This window comes from Microcaecilia unicolor, chromosome 8, assembly GCF_901765095.1.
Source record: "Microcaecilia unicolor chromosome 8, aMicUni1.1, whole genome shotgun sequence".
NCBI lineage: Eukaryota > Metazoa > Chordata > Amphibia > Gymnophiona > Siphonopidae > Microcaecilia > Microcaecilia unicolor.
Window position 1 is genome coordinate 221241905 of NC_044038.1, and position 27805 is coordinate 221269709.

The window sequence follows — 27805 nt, forward strand, 5'->3', positions numbered from 1 at the left end:
CGTCTCTAGGTGGGTTGGAGGGGGACAAAAAATAAACACACATTCCCCATTTCAGAAGGCGAATACATGTCTATGTCCTAAAAGATCAACGTTGGGATATTTAACTGCTCTCCAAGACATCTACATTTCAGAAAAATGCTTTTTTGTGTGTGCAGTGCTCCACTGGAGGGATTAAGGGCGGTCACCCCCTTAATCCCCCAGTGATTCTTGTACCCCCTAAACATGATACTGGCCAAGGATATCGGGCTCCGTAACACGCAGAAAAAGGGCTCAACACTGCATCAGTATATGATCATATAAAAGTTAAATGAAAAGATAGCGTGGACTTCTATATGTCCTGGGAACATAGTTGTAATGTAGGCACATATCCCCTTATTGTTAGGCATCAACCCTCAGATTCTATATTTGGTGACTAATGTTTCATGCGCAATTCTGGCTGTGCAGCCGAATTGCGCGCATAACTTAATTAACGAGCCAATCAGCGCTAATAATTGGACCCTAGCATGCAATTAATGGCACTACTTGGCATTAATTAGAATTTACATGCACAACTTCCTAAGCGTATTCAATAAAGTGGTGCGTGTAAATTCTACCATGCCTTGGGCAAATCTCTTCATAAAGGCGGTTAATAAATCCCAGTAAATCAATAAATACATTAAAACTACCATGCAAATCTCAAAAGGGGGCATGGCCATGGGAAGAGCATGGGCGGGTGGGTCATGGGCATTCCTAAAATTTATGCGCAGTGTTATAGAATACACCTGCTCCGCACCTATTAGGCGTGGGAATTTCTACCGATTTTTACTTGGCATAAATGGTCGTGCCTACATTTAGTCACAGGGATGGGTGCTAGGCATATTCTATAAATCACATCTAATACGTCTAGGTGTATTTTTGTGGGCGCCAATTTTTTAGGCCTCATAAATAGAATCTAGCCCCAATTATTTGCACAGTTACAAGATACTAGCACTTACATTCGGGATTGTTACAGCCACAGATGCTAGCTGTGTGCTCAGTGGCATTCTGTAACATAGGCACAGAAGTCACTTAGTGGAGTGGAGGAATGGCCTCGTGGTTAGAGCACTGGTCTTGCAATCCAGAAGTGGCCGGTTCAAATCCCACTGCTACTCCTTGTGATCTTGGGCAAGTCACTTAACCCTCCATTGCCTCGGGTACAAATTTAAATTGTGAGCCCTCCTGGGACAGAGAAATATATCCAAAGTACCTGAATATAACTCACCTTGAGCTACTACTGAAAAAGGTGTGAGCAAAATCCAAATAAATTATTTGAGATTCGGTTGCTACTATCTGAGATTCTACATGGAATGTTGCTACTATTTGAGATTCTATATGGAATATTGATATTATCTGAGATTCTACATGGAATGTTGCTACTATTTGAAATTATGTTGCTACTATTTGAGATTCTACATGGAATGTTGCTATAGTGGAGGAGTGGCCTAGTGGTTAGAGCACTGGGACAGAGAAATATCCAGAGTACCTGAATGTAATTCACCTTGAGCTACTACTGAAAAAGGTGTGAGCAAAAAATAAATAAATATATATACAAAGCAACATACACATGGGCAAGTTACACGCTAAAATGCCAGATTTAGGTCTGCATATTTATACCTGTCACTGACATGGCATAAGTGGACATGCCTAAATGCTTACTTATGGTATTCTATAATGGAATCTGGGTGTATTGCATCTTGGTGCCTAGCGTTTGTTGTTATTTATAGAATTACCCCCATTGGGTTAGATCCTGTAAAAAAAAAAAAAAGAGTGCTGAGCGTTATTCTATAAACGGCGCTCTGAGTTGGGTTTCGTTTATACCAGGGGTGTCCAGCAATCCAGACAGGTTTTCAGGATTTCCTTAATGAATATGCATGAGATCTATTTGCATGAACTGCCTCTATTGAATACAAATAGATCTCATACATATTCATTGTGGAAATCCTGAAAACCTGTGAGGGCCAAGGTTGGACATCCCTGGTTTACAGAATAGTGCATAGCGCTGGATCCATGCCCAACTGACACCTGGTGTAAATCCATGTGCATAAATTAGGCATGGGCTTCCTGAACTCTGTAATAGTGCATGCAGCTTTAGTGAACATCCTGATACACCCAGGCTCCTCCCATGGCCATGCCCCCTTTCAGTTGCACATTAAAAGATTTACAAGCACATCTTTATAAAATAGTGCTTAGCAGGATGCACACATAAATCCAAATTGTTGCCAACTGATTGTTAGTGCCTGCCCAATTACTGGTGCTAACTGGCTCGTTTCTCAATTAAATTGCACCCAAATTTGCATGCAGAATTTTGAGCTCCATGTATAGAATCTGGGGGATATGGTATAAAATACTGCAGGATGCACACAAATTTACACTTTCCTCAGAGAAGGTGTAATTGTCTGCACTGCGGGTGCTGCTGGTTCTTTTACAAAGGCATAGGGGTGCCTTTTGGACCATTCATCTAGGTGTCCCTTTATAAAATGACCCCGCACTATATAACAAGCAAACACAATTTCTTCATTAAGAACATATATCAGAACGAAAACTGGAGGAATGTATTTTTTAGGAATTAAGGCACTAGGTTTCAAGTCTTTTTTCCGCTTTATGCTTTTGCTCCACTGGCTGCTTCGTTCTTCATGAAGATGTAAGGCAACGTGATATAACACAGAACTACAAACCACTTTGTTCCACAATCAGTGGCCCAGAAGAAACCCATAAGTCTAGGGGGCACTGGAAGCATCCATTCGTTGGTACTCAGCACTGGAGAATATTCTCCTTCCAAAATCCCTCCATATCTTGTGTCCTTTGAGCAACCTAAAAAAGTAATTTGTAACATTACAATGAAGTTGGAGTTTCTTTTGTCTCACCACTTAGGGTGAGGAGGGCAACACAGTTATCTGGTCACTAGGCAAGAGCTGGAAGTTTTTGCAGTCTTCCAAGATACAAAGCCACTCGGGTCAACATTCAAAAGGGACTTACATATTTAGTAAAATTGACAGAGGCAGGTGGCACCTTATAGACTAATCAATATATGGAGGTATGAGCTTTTGAAGACCAGAGTCCAGTTCATCAGATGAATAAGGTGAAGTTCAGGACATGGGTATGCATAAGGGAGGTGTATGGGGAGGGAGAGGGATACAAAGATTAAGTACAGTGAAACCTTGGTTTTCATTGACGTCGGTTTTGGATTTCGTTGATTTTTTCGACTAGAAATTTGTCTCGGATTTCGTCGAAAAAGAAGGACGTCCATCTCCCAATTTGTATCGGAAGATGGACGTCCTTCTCCCGATTTTGGGCGTCCTCGTTAATTGCCTCGGTTTTCATCGATTTCGGATTTCGCCGATTGTTTTCAGACGGATTATCGACGAAAACTGAGCTTTCACTGTATAGGGAAAAGTAGGAGTGGAGGAGTAGCCTAATGGTCAGTACAGTGAGCTGAGATCCTGGGGGACTGGGTTCAATTCTTACTGCAGCTCCTTATGACCCTGGACAAGTCACTTAAAGCCCCAGGTGCAGTAAGTCATTTGAAGTCCAATAGTCAAGAATGGGGAATTTAGAATAGGTAAAGAATTATGTGTGAGCTTAAACTACAAAATCAATCCATTCTTCATACTCTCAAAATTATAAATGAGTTGATAGCTACCGTGATTTGGCTTATATGTCACTCACACGAAGGATAATAGCAGCTTCTCCTGATCAAGCGATTAATGTGCAGTGGACAGCGCCGTAGAGAATGATTTCAAGTTTCTACAAGAAAAGGTAAGTGTGCTTTTCAGTACATGAGATGACTGCTGCTGGGAAATATCCTATAACCATGTGGACATTTAAGGCCATTTGTTGTTTTTGTAATTACTGTGAGGAGTTTTTTTTAAATGACTGATGATGTGCCTTTTGTAAGACTGTCCGGTATTTCTAGTTGGCTGGTAAAAGCCACTGAAGTCTTTTTCTCCTCAATTATAATTTTGAAAGTATGAAGGATAGATTGATCTTGTAGTTTAAGCTCACACATAATTCTTTACCTAGTATATTTAAGGGAGTTTTGTAGCCATAATTTTTTTTTTGGGGGGGGGGGGGGGAGTTTACAATGCCATTGATATCGCTTGAAAAGGTTTCCCCACTAGGCTTTTCTTTTTGAAACATTTTGGGCTGTTTTGTTTACAAAGCATTAATCTAAGCAAAATGCTAATGAATGACTTCACCTACCTTCTACCTGAGAACTGTTTATCAATCTCTTCAAGCGACTGCCCTTTCGTTTCGGGAACACAGAGGTAAATAAAGACAACAGCGATTGCTCCTGTCACACCGTAAAGGACAAAGGTCCAAGACAAGCCAATGGCATCTAAAACGTAACAGTAGTACAATTATGCCATTATATTACTACTACTACTTATCATTTCTATAGCGCTACTAGACGTATGCAGCGCTGTACACTTGAACATGAAGAGACAGTCCCTGCTCGATAGAGCTTACAATCTAACTAGGACAGACAAACAGGACAAACAAGAGATAAGGGAATATTAAAGTGAGGATGATAAAATAAGGGTTCTGAACAAGTGAACAAGGGTTAGGAGTTAAAAGCAGCATCAAAAAGGTGGGCTTTTAGCTTAGATTTGAAGACGGCCAGAGATGGAGCTTGACGTACCGGCTCAGGAAGCCTATTCCAGGCATATGGTGCAGCAAGATAAAAGGAACAGAGTCTGGAGTTAGCAGTGGAGGAGAAGGGTGCAGATAAGAGAGATTTACCCAGTGAATGGAGTTCCCAGGGAAGAATGTAGGGAGAGATGAGAGTGGAGAGGTACTGAGGAGCTGCAGAGTGAATGCACTTATAGGTCAATAAGGGGAGTTTGAACTGTATGCGGGAACGGATAGGAAGCCAGTGAAGTGACTTGAGGAGAGGGCTAATATGAGCGTAACGACCCTGGTGGAATATTAGTCGTGCAGCAGAATTATATCTCTTCCTTTCTTCTCATTATGTTTCATTGTTACAACTGTTTCCTTTTTCCATTTATATAAAGTTGGGTTTGCTTTAAACAAAATAAAGAAACACTCTTATTTTTTACAACATGCATATTTTGTCTTAATTTTGGTGCTTATTTTAGAAGTACTATCAGGGTTTAGACCTGCATAAACCTCTAAATCAGGGGTTTTCAATCCAGCCCTTGGGACACACCTAGCCAGGTTTTCAGGATACCCACAATGAATATGCATGAGATAGATTTGCAAACAATGGAGGTAGGGCATGCAAATCTATCTCATACATATTCATTGTGAGAATCCTGAAAATCTGGCATAGGTGTGCCCTGAGGACTGGGTTGAGAACCCCTGATCTAAATCCTCATTTTACAGTAGAGACCTGCACGGGAACAGGGTTCACGGAAATCTTGCGGAACCCGTGGGATTCCCATGGGGACGGAAGCAGTTCCTGCGGGGTTCTCGTGGAAGTGTATGCTGCACTTGCGCCAGCCTCTCACCTACCGAGTACCAAGTTCTTTGAGTGCTGTCTCCTCCTCCTCCTCCTTGCTTTAACAGCACAGATGTGGAAAGTCTCCATTAAGGAGGTGGTAGAGATACAAATGGTGATGAAATTCAAAAAGGCGTGGGATAAACACAGAGGATCTCTAATTAGAAAATGGAAGTTATAAAAAAAAATACTAAACTTAAATGGCTGCATGTGTTTGGATGTGTCGAGTGACACTTAGATGGTGACTCTGGTTGTGATGAACTAGGGCCAATACCGGGAGACCTGTATGGTCTGTGTCTCCTATATGGCAATCTGGTTTAGGATGGGCTGGAAAGAGTTTAGACAGCAACTTTAGTGGCTGGAACATGAGGACAGTGCTGGACGGACTTTTACAGTCTGTGTCCCGCAAATGAGAAGATGAATACGCTGGAATGGGCTTTGAGAGCAACTCCAGCAGTTGGAACATAAGGATAGGGCTAGGCGGACTTCTATGGTCTATGTCCCAGAAACACCACAGAAAGACCATAATCAAGTATATAATATCACATTCATTGTTGATTTAATCATGAATTGATAATGATTGTGACTATTGGGCAGACTGGATGGACCGATACGGTTTTTATCTGTAATCATTTACTATGTTACTATTAATCCTCTCTGCTCCCGGGCTGATGTGCAGACCTCAGCTCTGACATAGGCACGAGCATTAGATGTCACCTGACCTGGTGCATGCATGTGGTGATCTCTTAGCACACAGTACCAGTGAATCAGAGAAGTCTTACATGTGCGCACCAGAGTGTTCCAACTTCCGTTCCTTCCTTGCCTGTAGTACTGCGGTAAAAAACCCAGAGACTGAGAGAGCCGACAGGAATTTTTTTTTAATGTACCATTAAATTCTTGTGGGACTGGGTGAGGACACGTTAAATTCTTGCGGGGATTGGTTAGATTCCCCACGGGGACGGATTAAATCCCCTACGGGGACGAATGGGGACGGGTTGGATTTCTGTCCCCATGCAACTCTCTATTTTACAGCCAGGATATAGATATCTGAAACAGAAAAATGTGCAGCTGTCAAAGGGGAATGGACTGGGTGTGTTTTGGATGGGATTAGTATGGGCTTAAAAAGTAAACATGGATTCCCCATTTCAGAAGGGGAATGCGCATCTATATCCAAAGATATCAACATTGGGATTTATCTCTGCTATCTGGGGTATCTAGGTTTCAGAAAAGTGCTTATATTGAGCAACACCCCAATGGAGGGATTACGGAGAGGTCACCCCCCCCCCCTTTAATTCCCCAGTGGTTGATGTCCTCTTCTCCTCCGCTCTCCCAAAAGTGAAACTGGAAAGATATACTGGGCTCTGTGATAGTTTCAGGAAAGCTGGGAGATTGTTGAGTGAGAAATGTAATGGGGTGGCGAGGACACTTTTGGAAGGCAGGGAAAAAAAAGTGTTTATCGTTGAGGAGATCAAATATTTGGGAGTCATCTTAGTTTCTGCCCTCACATTGAGGCCCCATCTAAAGAGTGTTTGCCTTAAAACATTTTTTAAATTAAAATGCTTAAAAAATTTACGTGACTTTTTCAATGCCAAGAATTTCTGTATTGTTGTCCAAGCATATGTATTTCCACTTTCTGATTATTGTAACGCTCTATTCATGGGATTACCAAGTAAATACCTTCCAGCATTGCAGGTAGCTCAGAATGCTACAGCTCAATTAATTACAGGATTTTTCAAGTCATGTACGTATCTCTCCTATTCTGAAATTACGTTGGTTTCCCATTGCTTGGTGGATCAATTTCTAAGACTGTTGGTTTTAAAAATTTTATATGACAAATCACCAGTTTGCCTTGCGAGTGCTTTGAAAATTTAGACACCTGCACGTGTGTTGAGGTCACAGAGTCAGAAAATGCTTGAGGTTCCATCATTTCGCCATTTGAGATTGGATGAATACAGGGAGAAGATATTTATGGTTGCAGCTCCTAAACTGTGGAATTCACTACGAACACGACTGTGACACGTTCAGCCAGTACTCTCCTTCAGGAAACAGTTAAAAGCCTTTTTTTATCAACAGGCTCTTGATGGTTTTTGATTTGGGTCTGGAATGATTTTATTTATCAGGCATTGTTGACATGTTTGTTTTAGTTATTATGTAGATATTATTGCTGATATGTTATTGATATGATGGTGCCGATTATAAATAAATATCGGCTGTAAAAAAGTCCCGAGCATACGTAACAAGTGTTTGTTGTATTACAGTGAATGTTTCACAAGAACCTAAGAGTAGCCATACTGGGTCTGACCAATGGTCCATCTAACCCAGTCTCTTGTTCCAACAGTGGCCAATTCAAGTCACAAGTACCTGACAGAATTCCAAATAATAGCAAGATTCATTCTACTGATCCCAGGGCAGGCAGTGGCTTTCCTATATTTATTTCAATAGCAGACTATGAACGTTTCCTCCTCAAACTTAACCACTGATACCTCATCCTCCAGCAACGAGTTCCTGAGCATAACTATTCGTTCACTCAAAAAAAAAATCCTCTTGTTCATTTTAAAAGTAGAACCATGTAACTTCCATGACTGTCCCCTAGTTTTTGTACTTTTTGAAAAAAATTGATTTACATTTACCCCTTGTACACCACTCAGGAATTTGTAGACCTCAATCATACCTTCCCTCATCTGTCTCTTTTCCAAGCTGAAGAGCCCTAAACTCTTTAGCCTTTCCTCACATGAGAGGAACTCCATCCCCTTTATCATTTTGGTCACTCTTCTTTGAACCTTTTCTAATTCTGTCATATCTCTTTTAAGATATGGCGACCAGAATTGCACACAATACTCAAGGTGTGGTTGCACCATGCAGCAACACAGAGGCATTATATTATTCTTTGTCATATTGTCTATCACTTTCCTAATAATTCCCAGCATTCTGTTTGCTTTTTTTGGCAGCCATGAAAAGTATTAAGACCAGGGAACAATCAATGATAATACTTTTACAACAAATAGGAGAAATTATTGTTTCATTCAACGAATACTTAAGCTTTGGAACTCATTGCCAAAGGATGTGATAACAGTGGCTAGTGCATTTGGGTTAAAAAAAAAGTTTTGACATGTTCCTGGAGGAAAAGTCCATAGTCTGCTATTGAGATAGCCACTGCTTCAATTGGTAGCATGGAATGCTGCTACTCTTTTGGATTCTGCCAAGTACTAATGACCTGGATCGGGCACTGCTGGAATCAGGATACTGGGCTAGATTGACCATCGGTCTGCCCAGTATGGCTACTCTTATGTTATTTATTTATTGGGATTTATTAACCGCTTTTATGAAAAGATTCAACCAAAACAGTACATTTTTGACACAGTGTAATTATGGGTGACTATCAGGGGCATTTTCGAAAGAGAAGGGCGCCCATCTTCCGACACAATTCGGGAGATGGGCGTCCTTCTCTCAGGGTCGCCCAAATCGGCATAATCGAAAGCCGATTTTGGGCATCCTCAACTGCAGTCTGTCACGGGGACGACCAAAGTTCACGGGGGTGTGTCGGAGGCGTAGCGAAGGCGGAACTGGGGCGTGCTTAAGAGATGGGCATCCTCGGACGATAAGGGAAAAAAGAAGGGCGCCCCTGACGAGCATTTGGTCAACTTTATTTGGCCCATTTTTTTTCACGACCAAGCCTCAAAAGGTGCCCAAACTGACCAGATGACCAGGGGATGACCTTCCCTTACTCCCCCAGTGGTCACCAACCCCCTCCCACCCTAAAAAAAATTGTTTTAATTTTTTGCCAGTCTCAAATGTAATACCCAGCTCCATGACAGCAGTATGCAGGTCCCTGGAGCAATTTTAGTGGGTACTGCAGTGCACTTCAGGCAGGCAGACCCAAGCCCATCCCCTCCTATCTGTTACACTTGTGCTGGTAAATGTGAGCCCTTCAAAACCCACCCGAAACCCACTATACCCACATGTAGGTGCCCCCCTTCACCCCTTAGGGCTATGGTAGTGGTGTACAGTTGTGGGGAGTGGGTTTTTAGGGGGGGCCTGGGGGGCTCAGCACCGAAGGTAAGGGAGCTATGCACCTGGGATCAATTTGTGAAGTCCAATGCAGTGCCCCCTAGGGTGCCCGGCTGGTGTCCTGGCATGTGAGGGGGACCAGTGCACTATGAATGCTGGCTCCTTCCACGACCAAATGCCTTGGATTTGGTCGTTTTTGAGATGGGCGTCCTGGGTTTCCATTATCGCCGAAAACCGGGGATGACCATCTCTAAGGTCGACCATCTCAACATTTAGGTCGACCATCTCTAAGGTCGACTTAAATGTTGAGATTTGGGCGTCCCCGACCATATTATCGAAACAAAAGATGGACGCCCATCTTTTTTCGATAATACAGGTTTCCATGCCCCTTCGCCGGGATATCCTTAGAGATGGGCACCCTTAGAGATGGTCGTCCCCGTTCAATTATGCCCTTCTAAATGTAGTGAGGTGCATATAACTTGCAGTATTTTGTAAGATATGTGTATAAGTGGCAGCCCCGACCATGCTCTGCCCATGTTTTATCCCTCCCCCCTTTGCATTTACAAGCTATGCCACTTACAAGCCCAATTATAGAATTCAGGGAAAGATTATATTAACAAAGGGCATCTCTCAAGGCTATGTTTGTATAAGGACTGGCACATACACACCTAAGCAATGGATTAAGCAAAAGTGGATGCTCCAGGGGAGCCAATTAAGCAGCAGTTTCATGTGGTTTTTTTAATACTAGAGAGATGAACATGGCTGCTCTTTCAATCACTCCTCCAGACCCAAGGACCAAATAGTTCACAGTTACATGTCCCAAAGCAGGTGTAACTGCTAACAGGGAAATTTTTTTGAAGCATACATGTACTGCTGTTATAAAATACGGAAAATACATATACTTTCAAGGTCCGCCCAGAACACGCTTCCTTCAGACCTACGCATGCAGGTTGCATGTCTGTATAAGTAGCATGTCTTCAAAACTCACTGCTTATGTGCATATGCCAATTTACATAGGTCTAATTTAATAAGCTTGATGTACTGCCTTTTGAGCCGTGTATCAAAGCCTGCATTCTCACCAGCAACACCATAAACAGAGTAACAACATTTCTGAAAATGTTTAGACATAAGACATAAGCATCGCCACACTGGGCCAGACCAAAGGCCCATCTAGCCCAGCACCCTGTCTCCAACAGTGGATTTTTCCCTATGTCCATTCAATAACATTCTATGGCCTTTTGCTTCAGGAAGCCGTCCAAACCTTTCTTAAACTCTGCTAAGCCAACCGCCTTAACCACATTCTCCGGCAACGAATTCCAGAGTCGAATTACGCTCTAAGTAAAGAAAAATGTTCTCTTATTTGTTTAAAACTTACTGCACTCCAGCTTCATCGCATGCCCCCTTGTCCTAGTATTTTTGGAAAGCGTAAACAGACGCTCCATATCTATCTTTTCCACTCCACTCGTTTTTTATATACCTCTATCATATCACCCCTCAGCCGCCTTTTCTCCAAGCTGAAGAGCCCCAGCCACTTTAGCCTTTCCTCATAGGAAAGTCGTCCTAATATTCTTTCGCTTTTAAACAACATGGCCGCCCTGCCTGTTGATGTCTATTGAACTGATCCGTTGATTGGCTTGCACTAGTATTCCATGTTCCAATATTTATTCCTCTTTGAGAACAGGGAAAAAAATTGCAAGCCACTTACCAATTACGTCCAGAAATGAAAGGGTGATCACTATGTTTGCCATCCAGTTAAAGCTGTTGCAGAATGCAAACGCCCTTCCTCTTATTTCTGCAGGATAAATTTCACTCAGTACGAGCCACGTCACTGTTGGGAGTAGGAAAGCAAAAGAAACATTTCACTTACTTTACAAAAGAAAAAGGTCTAAAACCTCTGAAGCAGCAGCACCTCCTAGTGATGAGAATATTTAGAATTAGGGGCCCTTTGACTAAGACTCGTAGGTGCCTACACACTTACAACGTGTATCAAATTATTATTATTACTAGTAAAACAGGCCCGTTTCTGACACAAATGAAACGGGCGCTAGCAAGGTTTTCCTCGGAGTGTGTATGTTTGAGTGTATGTGAGAGTGACTGTGTGTGAGAGAGAGAGTGAATGTGCGAGTGTGTGTGTGTGTGAGAGAGAGAGTCTGGGTGTGAGTGTGTCTGTGAGAGAGAGAGAGTGTGTGAGAATGAGAGTGTGTGCAAGTGCGTATGTGAGACACAGTGCGAGAGAGAGAGTGTGTGAGACACAGACTCTCTGTGAGACTGAGTGTAAGAGACCAAGAGAGTGTGTCAGTGACTGTGTGACACATAAAGAGAGAATGTGATACAGTGTGAGACATAGAGTGTGTGAGAGTGCGAGAGAGAAAGACATTGACTGTGAGAGAGAGAGAGTGTGTGTGTGTAACAGAGATACCTCCCCCCCCCTCTGGTGTCAGGCCCCCCCTCTCTCTCTCTGGTGTCTGAGCGTTACTGTGCAGGACGCTGAGCTCTGGCTGGTGCTTCAAGGAACTGACCAATCCTATTTAATAGAATGCACCTCCAACATTCTGAAGCCGAGAAACCTCGTGTGGTTGGTCACTTCTGCTTGTGACGAACCCGGAAGTACGTGATGTCAATTCAGGAGATGGATACAGAGAGCAGGAATGCCTCAGCCATGCAGTCAGCTTCAGAATGTTGGAGGTGCGTTTTATTATATAGGATTATTTGTTGCATTTGTATCCCACATTTTCCCACCTATTTGCAGGCTCAATGTGGCTTACATTATTCCGTAATGGCGATCGCCATTTCCGGAATGAGAAATACAAAGCGGTATTGCATTACGGTTCGTAAGTGACAGAGTAGATTAAGCAGTCAAGTATAGAGAATTCATATTCGGAATAAGAAATAAAGTGGTATTGCGTTAAGTTAATTAGAACTACCACATGGCCATCGCGTGTCCCGGGTGGTAATTCTAATTTCTACGCACATCCAAAACGCACGGCAGAAAATAATTTCTCATTTCTACCGTGTGGTGCTAACCGGGCGGTAGTCGGCAGTGTACGCTCACTGACGATTACCGCCCGGTAAATGAATGAGACCTGACTGCTAAGTCAATGGGTGGCGTAAGGTCTCAGGCCCGCACGTCAACATTCGGCAGAAAAAAAAAGGGCCTTTTTTGCAGGCGGGCTGAAAAATGGACCTGTGTGTGTCCGATACACGTGTCTATACCAGCGTAGGCCATTTTTCAGTGCACCTTAGTAAAAGGGCCCCTTAATTTGGTGTGAGCAGCATAGCACATGTTGCAATTAGGAAGAACAATTTGCAAGAAGGCTGCTCACCCAAACTGGCCCCGCTTAGTACAAGAAAGTTGAAGGCTAAGATTCAGTTGCTGAGGATCACAATAACTAGCAATCAATGGTCAATTTTGCTGCTTTCTGTCCTGATGAATAAAGTGGGTGTTGCTATTTAAGAGCTTAATTTCAGGAGGTGATATATTAAATGAATCCAATGAAAAATTATCTTTGACTAGCTTGTGAGAGTAGTCTTCTCTTTGATCTGATGAAGAGAGGATAATACAGGAAAGCAGATTAGTCCAATAACAAGAGGGGAAAGCATGCAGAGCATGGTTTATGGAATTCTTTCCAACCTCTCTGTGTCTGTGTGTGTTTGTGTGTGCCTGCAACTGGGAGAGGAGAGGAGAGGGGAGGGGAGGAGGAGTTTGAAAAGATCAGTACCCTGATTGCTCCATTTCAGCGGAGCAATGTTCCTATGCTACAGTACATAAGTAATGCCACACTGGGAAAAGACCAAGGGTCCATCGAGCCCAGCATCCTGTCCACGACAGCGGCCAATCCAGGCCAAGGGCACCTGGCGAGCTTCCCAAACGCACAAACATTCTATACGTGTTATTCCTGGAATTGTGGATTTTTCCCAAGTCCATTTAGTAATGGTTTATGGACTTGTCCATTAGATAGAACTGCCTCACCCATGTACAAGCCTGATGCATTTTCTCCCCCGTTTTTCTCATTCCACTAAATTTTAGAGAGTTATTTTGCCCCAGACAGACAGACATTCTTGACCCCTTATCTGTAAATTTTACCGATAATTCATTAGGTTGGAAAGACTAATAAATATTTAAAAAGGTATCAGCTACAACTTGTTTGTTGATGTTTATTTCCAAACATCCAACTGGAATGATTTGGCAACCACAATTCTTTGCGTAAGGGGACAAGAAAGACTGAAGTCATATTAGCAATTTATTCAGTTTCAGCTACTGTACTTAAATGAAAGTTAAAATTCAATTAGGCCACATGTTAGTCTACTTAACTCCATTGTAATTGTTTGCCCTGTTCACAGTATAGTCATTGCTTAGCAAGGACGAATGAATCTCTAACATAGGCTGAATCTTGCTATCTAATGTTTAGGAAATTGCTGAAGGCTTTTTTTTTAATTTCAAAAGTTCATGATGCAAGTATTGATGTTATTAATGCTAATTATTACGTATTTGCTAGACATTGCTAGCTTTATTATTTTGTAATCTGTGCCGAGCTGTCTAGGTTTGCAGCGGAATATAAGTATTTTTTGTATTTGTGTTTAATCTTGTGCCTCCCCCCCTGCAGTGTAACATCTCCTTTCTCCTTCTTTTCCCCACATACCCCAGGATGGTGACTAAAGTTGCATGTGCAAATTAGTGCGCATTGCCGATTTGCACGAGCAACTTAACTGAATAATGAGCCAATCAGCACCAATAATTGGCTGCTAATGCTCAATTATTGCCATTAATTGGCTTCAATTGGGATTTACGCATGAATTGTATTCTATAATGATCTGTGCGTAAATCCTAGGATGTGTATTTTTTTGGGGTTTGTGCTTAAGGGGCCATTTCAGAGTGTTCCTATGAGTTATGTGCATTTTTATAGAATACGCCCAATCTGCATCTAATTTAGGTACTAGCATTTACACTTACTTTCAGCAGACATAAATGCATGCGATTTAAGTTAGGTGCTTAAGTGCCATTCTATAAAGTATAGGTACCCTTTATAGAATACCGCTCGGCACATAATTTTTTCCACACCAATTTTTTGGCGCAATTTACGGAATCTAATCCAGAATCCTCCTTCCTGCAGCAGCATCCTGTTTCTACCCTGCCCCCTGAACCTTCCCCCTTTCTTCTTCCTCTCCATCCCCCAGAAGTCTCTCCAATAGTTTAGCAAACCCTGTCCCCTCCCTCCTCACCTGTTGGTACAGCAGCTTCCCCATCCCTTGGCAGTGGGTCAGTACTGCAGTGGGTATAGCTCAGCCAGTAGACTGGCAGCTAAACAACAAGGAAGCACAGGACCTCAGCACTGTTGTGTCCCCGCCCTCTTTGTAACAGGAAGTCTACACTGGAGTGGGTGGGGACATGACGGGCCTTCAGCACACACATGTGTCAAGATGCCCTGCTTGCTTGTTGTTTAGCTGCTGATTTGCTGACTGATCTCCAGCTGCTCTGCCCACTACAAAATAGGAGGGAGGGAATTTAAAATGCCCATATAGGCTGCTCTCTAACTTTTGCCGCCCCCAGAATCTCGGAGCTCTAGGCAAATGCCCTGTGCCTACTCTCCCTTTTACCAGGAACTGTGTGGTGGTTGAGAGGAGGCAGAGGGAGAAGGAGGGAGAGAGAGAGAAACAGTATGCAACAGGAATGGTAAGCATTGGAGTGAGGAGAAAGTTGAGAGAGTGCCAGCAAGTCGAAGGGAGAGCAAACAGGGTAGTGAGGGTGTAAAATGCCACCCAGTCCTTATTTTACCAATGGGCCACGTAAGCGTCTATGCACGCCCAACGCATGCCAAAATGGAGTTACCACCTGACTACCGCGTGGCTCTTGCGGTAATTTCATTTTTGGCGCGCGTCCGATACACGCAATTTTATTTTTGGGCATGCATAACGAACGTGCGCCAAGTGGTATTTGACACAAGTAGGTCATTACCGCCTGGACTCTTTACCGCTAGGTCAATGGCTGGAAGTAAGGTCTCAGACCCCAAAATGGATGCTTGGCAATTTTGATTTTGCAGCACGTCCATTTTCAGCAAAAAAAGGCCTCTTTTTGCAGGCGCGCTAAAAAATGGATCGTCACGCGCCCAAAACACGCGCCTACACTACCTCAAGCCATTTTTCAGTGCGACTTTGTAAAAGGACCCCCAAATCTGCTTCTCTTATTGACCTATAAGTGTATTCACTCTGCTGCTCCCCAGTACCTCTCCACTCTTGTGTCTCCCTACGCCCCCCGTCAAGTACTCCGTTCTGTAGCTAAATCTCTCTTATTCGTCCCCTTCTCCTTTACTGCTAATTCTAGACTCCGTTCCTTTTGTCTTGCTGCACCCTGCGCCTGGAATAGACTTCCTGAGCCTGTGCGTCTAGCCCCGTCTTTGGCCGTTTTCAAGTCCAAACTTAAAGCACACCTCTTTACCACTGCTTTTGACTCCTAACCACTACTCACTTGCCCTGTCCTTCAACCTCACCTTACCCTTAATTGTTCTGTCTGTTTACCTGTCTTATCTAGATTGTAAGCTCTTTGAGCAGGGACTGTCTTTTTTGTGTATGGTGTACAGTGCTGCTGCGTATGCCTTGTAGCGCTATAGAAGTGATAAGTAGTAGTAATGTAGATGCCTGCCCTTGCAGATCAGCAACGCGGCCGCGCAGGCTTCTGTTTCTCTGAGTCTGACGTGCAGGACGTCAGACTCACAGAAACAGAAGCCTGCGCGGCCGCGTTGCTGATCTGCAAGGGCAGGCTTCTACATGGAATGTTGGTAGTGGAGGAGTAGCCTAGTGGTTAGTGCAGTGGAACATGGAATGTTGTTACTATTTGAGATTCTGGAATGTTGCTATTACTTGAGATTCTACATGGAATGTTGCTACTATTTGAGATTCTACATGGAATGTTGCTATTACACTAGCAACATTCCATATTTAGATTGTGAGCTCTTTGAGCAGGGACTGTCTTTTTTGTGTATGGTGTACAGTGCTGCGTATGCCTTGTAGCGCTATAGAAATGATAAATAGCAGTAGCAGTAGTAGTAGTAGTAATATGCTTTGAATGCTGAATTTCTGCAGAAATGAAAGTACTAAAGGAATAATGTCATGTGATTTCAGATTCTAGCACTTCTGAATTCACTGAAGCACGAGGCACTAATGATGCAGGTGTTACCTGACTTTTCAAACTGTACTGTGTCAATTGTCTTATCAGCAATACTACTGGAACAGGATGTACAGTGTTCAGACTTACTTGGACCAAATCCAATGGAGAATGCGCTCACAAACGCCATCATACTCAATAAAGTAATCCAGTTTAAAGCTGTATGTTTATTAAAAAGGAAGGCACTGGAAGGGGAGCTGGTACTCTGTAGTCTTGCACTGTCTGACCGAATGTTTTGATTACTATAGGTATGCAAAGAGTTTGAAATCAACCTTTTCTGCTCAGCAGCAGTTAAATCTGTTGCAGGCATCTGTGATCCGGTAATGGAGCTCTGATTGATTCGATTTTGGTCGATGTATGAAGGTGTTATCAACTGGATTACTGGCTGAACAGACTCTAGATTCCAAGACTCATTCGTTAAGTTTGATCTGGCAGCACTGTCGCACTCCTTGTGAGTGTTTAACGTAAATGTGCTACTCAGAATGCCAAGCCCAGTGATTGAGACTGACATAACAATGCAACCCGAAATCAGAAGAATCCTCCTTCCAGCCTTGTCTGCGCAAACCATGGCCACAAAGGTTGCCAAAACCTTCACTACCCCTAGGCCAACAGATGCCAATACAGCCGAAGAGTTGCTCTGAAATCCCACTGCACGGAATACGGTAGAGGCGTAGTAGAGAACATTAGGCTGTCCAGTAAACTGCTGAAACAGAACCAGGCCAAGTCCGACTAAAGTCCTTGTCCTCATGTTGTCTTGACTTCTGAAGAGATCAGTGAAGGAATAAGGCCTCTTCCTGTGCAGGTTTGGCTTTTCCTCTTCCGTTTCTTCGATATTCTGTAACGGAATCAGGCCTTTATGACTTTCTTGGTCCCGTGTGTTTAATTTAGGAGGACTGGCAGGGAGGAACAGAATACTAAGAAATTGTCCAGCTGCTGGAACAACTGCCAGAACAAACATATATTTCCAACCCCTGGACACATCCGACAAGTAGTAGTTCAGTGCATAAGAAAGCAAGATACCAAGAGTTATGCCCATTTCATAAAGGGATACCAGCATGCCACGCTGATGAGGACTCACCAATTCAGAGACGTAGATGCAACAAGACATGGATGAGATGGCTATGGCTACCCCCACCATGAATCGGCCAATTACCACCCACATTAATGATCCAGCCAACAGTAGTATCAAGCTGCCAGCCAACACTACCAGATTACTACCTAGTATAGATTTCTTCCGTCCATATTTGTCAATGATAATTCCTCCAAGTAAGGATGACAAGAGGGCACCGCCCAGCAACGAACTCACAATGACCTCTTGTTCCAAACAGCTGAGGTTGAAGTCAGCCTGTAGCTGCAACAAGGCACCAGAGATAATACCCAGTTCATAGCCAAAAATGATCCCTCCCAGCAGAGACACAGTTGTAGACAACAGGACTCCTACAGTACAACCTGAAAAGCAAAATTAAAAAATTAAAAATTAAAAAATGCTTAAGCATATACTCCCAGTCCCAGATTCTATAAAGTAGCACACCCAATTTTCTGACTAGCACGCAAACTTGAGTGATTAAGTTATAGAATAATGCCAGCTGTACACCTAATTTAATTTTAAATTAGGTATCAATTGACCTCAAGTACCAATAATGGCCCTTAAGTGGTGTTAATTAGTACTAATTTCTAGTTATGCGAGTAACAAGCACTTAGGTGCTTAAATGCTACAATACACAACTACAAAGGCGGTGTGTACATAGGCGGGTCAAGGGCGTGTCTTGCAGTTGTGCACGCAACTTATAGAATACTATGACTTATGTGTGCAACTGCCAACTTCAGGCATGACCATTTACACACCAGCCTTTGATCTGGCATAAGTGCTCTCTTTTATCTAATGGCAGTTTCAAGTGCAAATTCTGTTACGGAATTACCCCCAGATTCTAAATAGCATGCTTAGCATTCTGCGCTGAAAATCCAAGTGTATTCTATAACAATGCACGTAATTTAATTGGCTTAATAAGTCAATCAGCGTTGTTAACAGCACTTAACAAGCAATAATGAGCACTAATCGGCAAAAAATGGATGCGTGTAGTTTAGGTGCTAGGATATCAACTAAATGTATTCTATATACCGCACCTAAATCTAGGCACTGCTTACAGAATACGCTCAGAAGGAAATGTTTTCTGCGCGGAATTTTTAGGTGCCATATATAGAACCCTTAGCGCTTAGTGTCCATCAGGGGCATAGCCAGACTTCGGCGGGAGGAGGGTCCAGAGCCCGACGTGAGGGGGCACATTTTAGCCCCCCCCCCCGGCACCGCCGATCCCCCCCCCCCCCGCCATCGCCATCGCCGTCGCCTACCTTTGCTGGCAGGAGACCCCAACCCCCGCCAGCCGAGGTCCTCTTCTTCCGGCGCAAGGCTTTGTTCTGTTTCTGTGAGTCTGATGTCCTGCACGTATGTGAAGGACGTCAGACTCACAGAAACAGAACGAAGCCTTGCACCGGAAGAAGAGGACCTCGGCTGGCGGGGGTTGGGGTTCCCCGCCAGCAAGGCATAGGGAGAGGGTTGGTGGTGGGAGCGGGGGTCGAGAGGGTCATCGGCAGGAGGGATCAGGGCCAAATCTACGGGGGCCCAGGCCCCCGTGGCCCCATGTAGCTACGCCACCGGTGTCCATATTTTATGTGGCTACTTTTTGGCGATATTTCTTGATTCTACCCCATAAAAGGCAATTCTATAAAGCGTGTCCAAAGTTAAGTGCCAACATTTTGTACGCTAAGCAAGAATTCTATAATGGGACCTGGTCACCCAGATTACTAGTATAAGTTGGAATTTATGTACCAATATTTATGAGCGTCCAATTACGCCATGGTAAATGTTGAGCCCTCCAAACCCCCCCAAAACCCACTGTACCCACATGTAGGTGCTCCTCTTCACCCATAAGGACTATGGTAGTGGTGTACAGTTATGGGGAGTGGGTTTTGGGGGGCTCAGCACACAAGGGAAGGGAGCTATGGACTTGGGAGCAATTTAGGAAGTCCAACTGCAGTGCCCACTAGGGTTCCCGGTTGGTGTCCTGGCATGTGAGGGGGACCAGTGCACTATGAATGCTGGCTTCTCCCACGACCAAATGCCTTGGATTTGGTCGTTTTTGAGATGGGCGTCCTCGGTTTCCATTATCGGTGAAAACCGAGGTCGCCCATCTCTAAGGTCGGTGATCTCGACATTTAGGTTGACCATCTCTAAGGTCGACCTAAATGTTGAGATTTGGGTGTCCCCGACCGTATTATCGAAATGAAAGATGGACGCCCATCTTGTTTCGATAATACGGATTTCCCCGCCCCTTCGTGGCACCGTCCTTAGAGATGGGCGACCTTAGAGATGGTTGTTCCCGTTCGATTATGCTCCTCCACGTATCAGCCAAATTAAAGAGAACAAAAAACATATGGGCCCTTTTTAAAAGGTGCGTAAGGACCTACGTGTATCCAGCGGACGCCAAATTAGCATTACTGCCCATCTACCGCGTGCCCCGGGCGGTATTTCTGAATTTGGTGTGCACTGAAAACATGCCATGAGGCGCTTACCCAGCGGTAAATGACAGTTGACACGCACTGCATGCTTACCGCCCAGCTAGTAGCACGTGAGACCTTACCGCTGTCAATGGGTGGCAGTAAGGTCTCGGGTTGAAAATGGTTGTGCGCTGGCTTTCGTTTTTGCTGCCCGTCCATTTTCCGGCCCTTTAAAAAAAGGCCCTTTTTCCATGACGCGGCGCACGTTCAAAAGACGTTCTTGCACTGCCGCAGGCCACATTTCGCCGAGGCTTAGTAAAAGGGCCCCATACACAATTCAAACTGAGGAGAAAAACTGTTTTTATGTGAAAAATGTCCCCACAGGACAAAAATAAGAACCACTTACCCATCCTCAGGCAAGTTCTTCACTTCAACTGATTTCAGAGGATATATTCGACCAGTAAATCTGTCATTTTCGTCTGAAAAGCAATAGGAATGGATAAGAATTAGGATCTGGAATTAATATGCAACCAAGTCTCAACATCATAGTTACACATATACAGTTGCATTTTCCCTTTTATTTGCTTTTTTGAAGAACTCATTGATATATATCTGTAGAAAACAGTCCAGTTCCAGACTCCAGAAGCAGAACAGATGATCAGGGACCTTATAGAAGGCAAAATGTGGCCTGAAATGAAAAGAGTAGAAATCTCACAAATGGTAAAGTCAAAACCTCTGGTGCTTCACACAGATTAACACAACTTTAGTATAGATCAGAGAAGCTGGTCTTAAACTAAGTAAATTGTGGTAAGCACAGGTCTCTGAGAAAGGGAGGAGAGGGAGGGTTACCTTACCAGCAAGATGTAGCATGAGCTGAGCAGAAACTGGGGGTGACCCTGGCAGGAGGCAATGTCCTAATAGTGAAATTTGCAAAGGACACTTCAGTCCCATCAGTACTTCTTGATAACACTGATCACATTATGGAAGCAGAAGATCTGAAGAGCTTTGTAACCATGGCAACTGCCTACCAGATGCTAATTAACAACTACTTTTGAGGGCTGAGCAATACAAGAGTGATGGTTTTAAACCACCTTTTAATTTCTGAAAGGGAGACAACAATGACAGGCTTGTTTGGGTGAGACAAGATCTTAGACAAAACAGTACAAGCTAGAAAATAAGCTCTGGGTTACCATGGAAACTCTGAATCCTGGAATTCGGGGGCCCCTGAAAGACCTGGGGTGCCACAGGTAGAGACCAATCAGGGCTTCTACAATACAAGTTCATTCCTCCAGTATCACGGAGGTTAGTTTCTCCTATGGTTTCATTCTATTTTCCAGCACTGGATGTGGAGGGCACTGCAGTCCCTGGAATGCTGCCGCATACCTGAAAGACCTCCAGTTCATTTCTCTTAGCCACGTGAAATGGAACAGGTAGATGTGAATTGTCCGCTCTTTCCAAAAATACAAAGACTAGGGAGCACGCAATGAAGCTTCTAAGTAGTAAATTTAAAACAGATTGGAAAAAATATTTATTCACTCAATGTGTAATTAAGCTCTGAAATGCGGTAAAAGAAGCTAGCTTAGCAGGGTTTAAAAAAGGCCTGGATAAGTTCCTAAAAGAGAAGTCCCTAAGCCATTATTAAGACGAACATAGGAAAATCCATGGCTTATTTCTGCATAAAATCTGTTTTACTCTTTTGTAGGGGTGGGCATTTAGGGCCCCTTTTACCAAGCTGCAGCAAAAGGGGGTCTGCACTGCTGTCAGGGCATGTTTCTCACGCGCGCCGAGGCCCCGTTTTATCGCAGCGGGTAAAAGGGAAGTCTCTCTTTCCTGCAGGGAAATGGCTGTGCAGCAATTAAAGCGTTTGCTGCACGGCCATTTCAGGGGGAGCCCTTACTGCCACCCATTGAGGTGGCGGTAAGGGCTCCTGTGCTAACCCGGCGGTAACCGGGCAGTGCGCGGCACTGCCTGATTACTGCCGGGTACACTCCGGCGCTACACCAGATATGACAGTGACCTAGGGGTGGGAAGTACTGCCAGGCTGCTGCAGTAGCCCGGTGGTACTTCCTGTTAAGCGAGCGGTAAGCCCGCATTTTTGACGCATGTCCAAAACACCCGGTAGAAATTTTATACCGTGTGGTGCTTACCCGGCGGTAATCGGCAGTTCTTGTGCGCTGACACTTACCACTCAGTTAACACGTGAGACCTTACCGCTAAGTCAATGGGTGGCAGTAAGGTCTCAGGCCAAAAATGGATGTGCGCTGGTGTGAAATTTTGCCGCGCGTCCATTTTCAGTCACAAAAAATGGCCTTTTTTGCAGGTGCGCTGAAAAGTGGTCCTGCGTGCATCCAAAACACACGCCTGCACCAGCGCAGGCCATTTTTCGGCACTCCTTAGTAAAAGGGCCCCTCAATGATCCACTTTAACCTTTCTGGGCATACAAGACCCAGAACTTTTTCTGCTTGAAGAGGAGAAGCCATGGTGGGATGTGGGCTGGGTTGAAGAAATGCTGGACAGTTGGCAAAACTGATAATTGCAAAAGACTGCATAGGGGAGGACTAGGAGGACCAGGAGGGCTCACAACCTAAGTTTGTACCTAAGGCAATATATCTGCAAAAGACTGCATAGGGGGGACCCAGATATAATTTCATTTTTGGTGAGTGACTGATACACGCGTCTGAAAAATAATGGACGCACGCCAAGTGGCATTTGACGCACATAGGTCATTACCCGCTAGGTCAATGGCTGGCGGTAAGGTCTCAGACCCAAAATGGAAGCGCAGCAATTTTGATTTTGCCGCATGTCCATTTTCAGCAAAAAAAAAAAGAGGCCTTTTCTACAGGCGAACTAAAAAATGGATCAGCGCCACAAAACCCGTGCCTATACTACCGCAAGCCATTTCTCAGCGCGCCTTTGTAAAAGGACCCCTTAGACTTACAGTTACGTAGAGGGGCATAATCAAATAGGTCGCCGGCGATCTATTTTGGCGGCGGCACAACAGCTGGCCGGAACCATATTTTCGAAAAAGATGGCCGGCCATCTTTTTTTTCGATAATATGGTTTAGCCCGGCCAAATGCCAGAGTTCACCGGGTTTGAGATCGCTGGTTTTGTTTTTCAGCGATAATGGAAAAAAATGCTGGCCATCTCAAACCCGGTGAAATCCAAGGCATTTAGTCGTGGGAAGAGCCAGCATTTGTAGTGCACTGGTCCCCCTGACATGCCAGGACACCAACCGGGTACCCTAGGGGGCACTTCTAAAAATTAAAAAAATATATACAAATAGCTCCCAGGTCCATAGGTCCCTTCCCTTGGGTGCTGAGCCCCCCAAATCCCCCCTCAAACCCACTCCTCAGAACTCTACACCATTACCATAGCCCTTATGGGCGAAAGGGGGCACCTACATGTGGGTACAGTGAGTTTTGGGGGGGTTTGTAGGACTCAACACTTAGCACCACAAGTGTAACAGGTAGGGGGGGGGGGAATGGGCCTGGGTCCACCTGCCTGAAGTGCAATGCACCCACTAAAACTGCTCCAGGGACCTGCATACTGCTGTCAGGGAGCTGGGTATGACATTTGAGGCTGGCATATAGGCTGGCAAAAAAGTGTTTTATTTTTATTTTATTTAGTGTAGGAGGGGGTTGGTGACCACTAGGGGAGTATGGGGAGGTCATCCCCCATTCCCTCCGATGGTCATCTGGTCAATTGGGGCACCTTTTTGAGGCTTGGTCGTGAAAAATTAAAGGACCAAGTAAACCCGGCGAAATACTGCTTAACGCCGCTTTTTTCCCCCCCATTATCCGCGAAAGCCGGCCATCTGGTAGCCACGCCCATGCCCACCCATGTCCCACTTTCGCGTCACCGCCGACACGCCCCCTTGCACTTTCGCTGGCGCGGCGACGGGAAAGCGGCGATGGAGTCAAAAACGCCCCTTTCGATTATACCGATTTCGCCGCTTTTGCGAAATCGCCGGCCATCTCCCGATTTATGTCGGAAGATGGCCGGCGATCACTTTCAAAAATAAGCCTGATAACCTAACTACCTAAACTAATAATTGCAACCATAAAGATTGTGCAGGAATTCGAAAACAAGGGTGTTGCCATGCAGTTTAGTATCAAGGTTGCAAGGAAGTAGGTCAGCCACTAGGATGAAAGGATAATACTAGACTACAAAGATCCTGTTCAGCTGTCATTTTCTGCAATCAACGTGTCAGAAATGTCACAGGAGCAGAGTCAGCTTAACCACTAAGCAAGCCAGTCCCTCGTCCAGCAGGGCAGCTACTGGGACCTGCACAAAGCAACTGGACTTAAACAATAAGTTGTAACAGCCAGACAAACTAAAAAAAACAAAAACAAAAACAAAACTAGCAGTATGTAACAGTCCTTATATTCAGGAAATTTTCTTCTGGAATTAACACATTTTTTAAATGTATGTATGGCTTAATATTCAAAGGTGATGCATATGAAATTTCAATGAAGCTGAACTGGAAGATTTACTGGCAAAACCTTCCAAAAACATAACACAACATATCAAATTTTATATACAGTATCAAACCCAAGATAACAACTGCAAACTACAAATAAATTTAACAGCAAAGATCTGAAAACAAGTTCAAAATAACATCAAAAGCAAATTGAAGAAAAAACAAATTACCCCTCTGTTTACAAAGACCAGCGGCAATGCCGACACAGCTCATTCGAAGTGAATCGGCTGTGTCAGAATTAGCGCACCGGCAGCCGCTAGCACAGCTTTGTAAACGGGGGGGGGGGGGGGGGGGGGGTGTGGTTACTGAATACCACAATAGCTTACAGAACCTCAGATAGCTTGGTTTGGTCCGAATTTCCAAAGGCACAGCATTCCAGATAGATACTACAGCAAGAGAAAAAAGTATCTTATTTTTGTTACATTTGTACCCCGCACTTTCCCACTCATGACAGGCTCAATGTGGCTTACATGGGGCAATGGAGGATTAAGTGATTTGCCCAGAGTCACAAGGAGCTGCCTGTGCCTGAAGTGGGAATGGAACTCAGTGCCTGAGTTCCCCAAGACCAAAGTCCACCACCCTAACCACTAGGCCACTCCTCCACTCCAACTTATCTTAGCAGATAAAACTAGCCTAGGTTTAAAGGAAAAAAGGGAATGGGACTTATATACAGCCTTTCTATGGTTTTTGCAACTACATTCAAAGCAGTTTACATATTATATATGGGTACTTATTTGTACCTGGGACAATTGAGGGTTAAGTGACTTGCCCAGACTCACAAGGCTCTGCAGTGGGAATCGAACCCAGTTCCCGAGTCCGCTGCACTAACCACTAGGCTACTCCCCCGTTAATGGAGACTGCAACTGATTAACATGACTAGACCTACTGTGTAGTTTTAAACAATTGAGAACAGCAAAACAGGAAAAACCTCTACGACAAGTCCACGTGGTAAACAAGGAGTAGAGGCTGACCACAGACTAAACCAACTCGGGACCCGACACGGCCCATGTTTCGACGCACCAAGGCGTCTGCCTCAGGGGTCACAAAGTGGATTCACAGACTATACATGTTAAACTGAAATGCAACCAAATGAGAACTCTATGAAATTCAAACCAGGTCTCCTCCGCATACTAGCTCGATGGAGAAAAAAAACCTTCAGCGTGACAGCAGGAAAATACTGAAGGTTTTTTTTCTCCATCGAGCTAGTACCACACATACCACACATCAATATGGAGAAGAATAATTAGTTAAAACAGACAAACAGTTCAAAAAAGTTATTCTCTGGCTTTATCAGTATCAAACACAGCAGTACAATCATTTCAGTAATTTCATTTTTGGTGCGCGTCCGCAAAATAATTTTTATTTTCTGCCGCGCATATCATAAGCGCACCAAGTGGCATTTGGCGTGCGTAGGTCATTACCGCTTGGTTACCACGTGAGACTTTACCGCTAGGTCAATGCCCGGCAGTAAGGTCGCAGACCCAAAATGGACATGCGGCAATTTTCATTTTGCCACACGTCCATTTTCAGCAAAAAATTTTAAAAGGCTTTTATGGGTGTGCTGAAAAATGATTCTGCGTGTGCCCAAAACCTGCGCCTACACTACCGCAGGCCATTTTTTGGCGCACCGTAGTCAAAGGACCCCTTATAAACAAGGTATAATCAACAGATCCTGCACCGATGATCAATGGCAAGACATCTTACTGGGCTGTAAAACAATCCTCCTAAAGTTAAAAGCATCCGAAAAAAATATATGACATTTTTAGGAATCAGAAAAAAATCCTTTCACCCATAACTTTCGAACATTTCAGGAAGCAGACGTAGTTAAATGATATGGTCATTTGGACGGGGAAAAAGGCAAATCGATCTGTCTTTGCCTTTCATCGCAGACAGTGAACAAAAAAAGGGTGCGCAAAATCTAATATACCCACGAATTAAACCGCGCAGTTTGGGCCAGGGCACAACATTCTCATTCGTTAGTATTAACCAAAACCAGCCGCCGGCAAGAGGTAAAAAAACGGATACAGCGGGATCCTCGGGATCTTCCCGGATTCGATCAAAAAAATACACCGTCCCCCAGCCGCCCACGGTGCCACTTGGGTCGGGCCAGCACAGCGCGGAGAATTTGCAGACTGGCAAGTGGCCTACAGCCGGGAGGATGAAGGGACCACAGCGAAAAGTCAACTTCAGCAGCCTTCCCCCCTCTCTCCGAACAGCAGCAGCAGCCGCTTACCAGCATTACATCCGTACAAAGACAAGGATCCCGAGCGCCGATTAACTTTTCGGAGCACTTACATAAACTTTGTCCCAACTTTAATTATGAGCTACAGACTCCTAGCAAAGCTGTTGGCTCGCTGCCAGCGCCACGGCTTCAACTTCTTAAAGGCACAGTGACCAGAGGAAAACTAAACCGAGCCTGAAAAGAAGAGAAGCTGAATGCTCCTGGAGGTGAGGCAGCTGTTTCCTTTCACATCTGTAGGGGGAGGCTGAAGCAGTCCTGATTTCCCATCTGTTACGTACTCGCATTACTGTATCATTTATTTGCTCATTTATAGGCCACGTTTATCCCACAGTTTAGCAGGCTCAAAGTGGCTTACAATGCACTGATAGGCTATTTTTTTTTTCATTTTTCATTTTATTTATTCAGTTTAATCAAATTTACAAGACCTTTCTTGATTGGAAAAGCTTCATAAAATTAAAATATATCATAACATGAAAAATGAGTAATCCGTAAGGCAAACTTTAGCGCTCAAGTCCATAAATTGGAAATCCAAGAATTAGGAATATTAGGAGACAAATAATAATACAGAAAATTATTAAGGTTTTCAACAAAGACTATTGAGATATAGTAACATAGTAGATGACGGCAGAAAAAGACCTGCATGGTCCATCCAGTCTGCCCAACAAGATAAACTCATATGTGTATACCTTACCTTGATTTGTACCTGCCTTTTTCAGGGCACAGACCGTACATGTCTGCCCAGCAGTATTTCCCGCCTCCCATCACCGGCTCTGGCACAGACCGTATAAGTCTGCCCTCCACTATCCTCGCCTCCCAACCACCAACCTCTCTTTCCCCACCTGCTCTGCCACCCAATTTCGGCTAAGCTTCTGTGAGGATCCATTCCTACTGCATAGGATTCCTTTATGCATGAGTTACTTATTTCATTAGCGCTTATCCTTTTT

General features: G+C 44.1%; 1 protein-coding gene across 2 annotated transcripts; it reads right to left on the minus strand.

The window, feature by feature from the left end:
• Window positions 1-2279: 2279 nt before the first annotated feature.
• On the minus strand, window positions 2280-26997 carry SLC2A10 (solute carrier family 2 member 10). 2 transcript variants are annotated; one of them, XM_030212370.1, is made up of 6 exons: window positions 26915-26997; window positions 20545-20617; window positions 16734-18092; window positions 11190-11312; window positions 4219-4354; window positions 2280-2829 (listed from the first exon to the last, which is right to left on the minus strand). In XM_030212370.1, the coding sequence occupies exons 2-6, from the start codon at window positions 20546-20548 to the stop codon at window positions 2736-2738; spliced, it is 1716 nt and encodes a 571-aa protein (XP_030068230.1). In that variant the 5' UTR covers window positions 20549-20617; window positions 26915-26997; the 3' UTR covers window positions 2280-2735. The 2 variants fall into 2 exon arrangements, with proteins under 2 accessions (XP_030068230.1, XP_030068229.1); XM_030212369.1 differs by having other exon boundaries at window positions 26853-26958.
• Between the last annotated feature and the right edge of the window lie 808 nt (window positions 26998-27805).

Coding starts and splice junctions, on each gene's coding strand:
- SLC2A10 (XM_030212370.1), bottom strand. Junction 11,313..16,733: donor CTCCATTGGATTTGGTCCAA/GTAAGTCTGAAC, acceptor TACTCCCAACAG/TGACGTGGCTCGTACTGAGT. Junction 4,355..11,189: donor TTCATTTCTGGACGTAATTG/GTAAGTGGCTTG, acceptor GTTACGTTTTAG/ATGCCATTGGCTTGTCTTGG.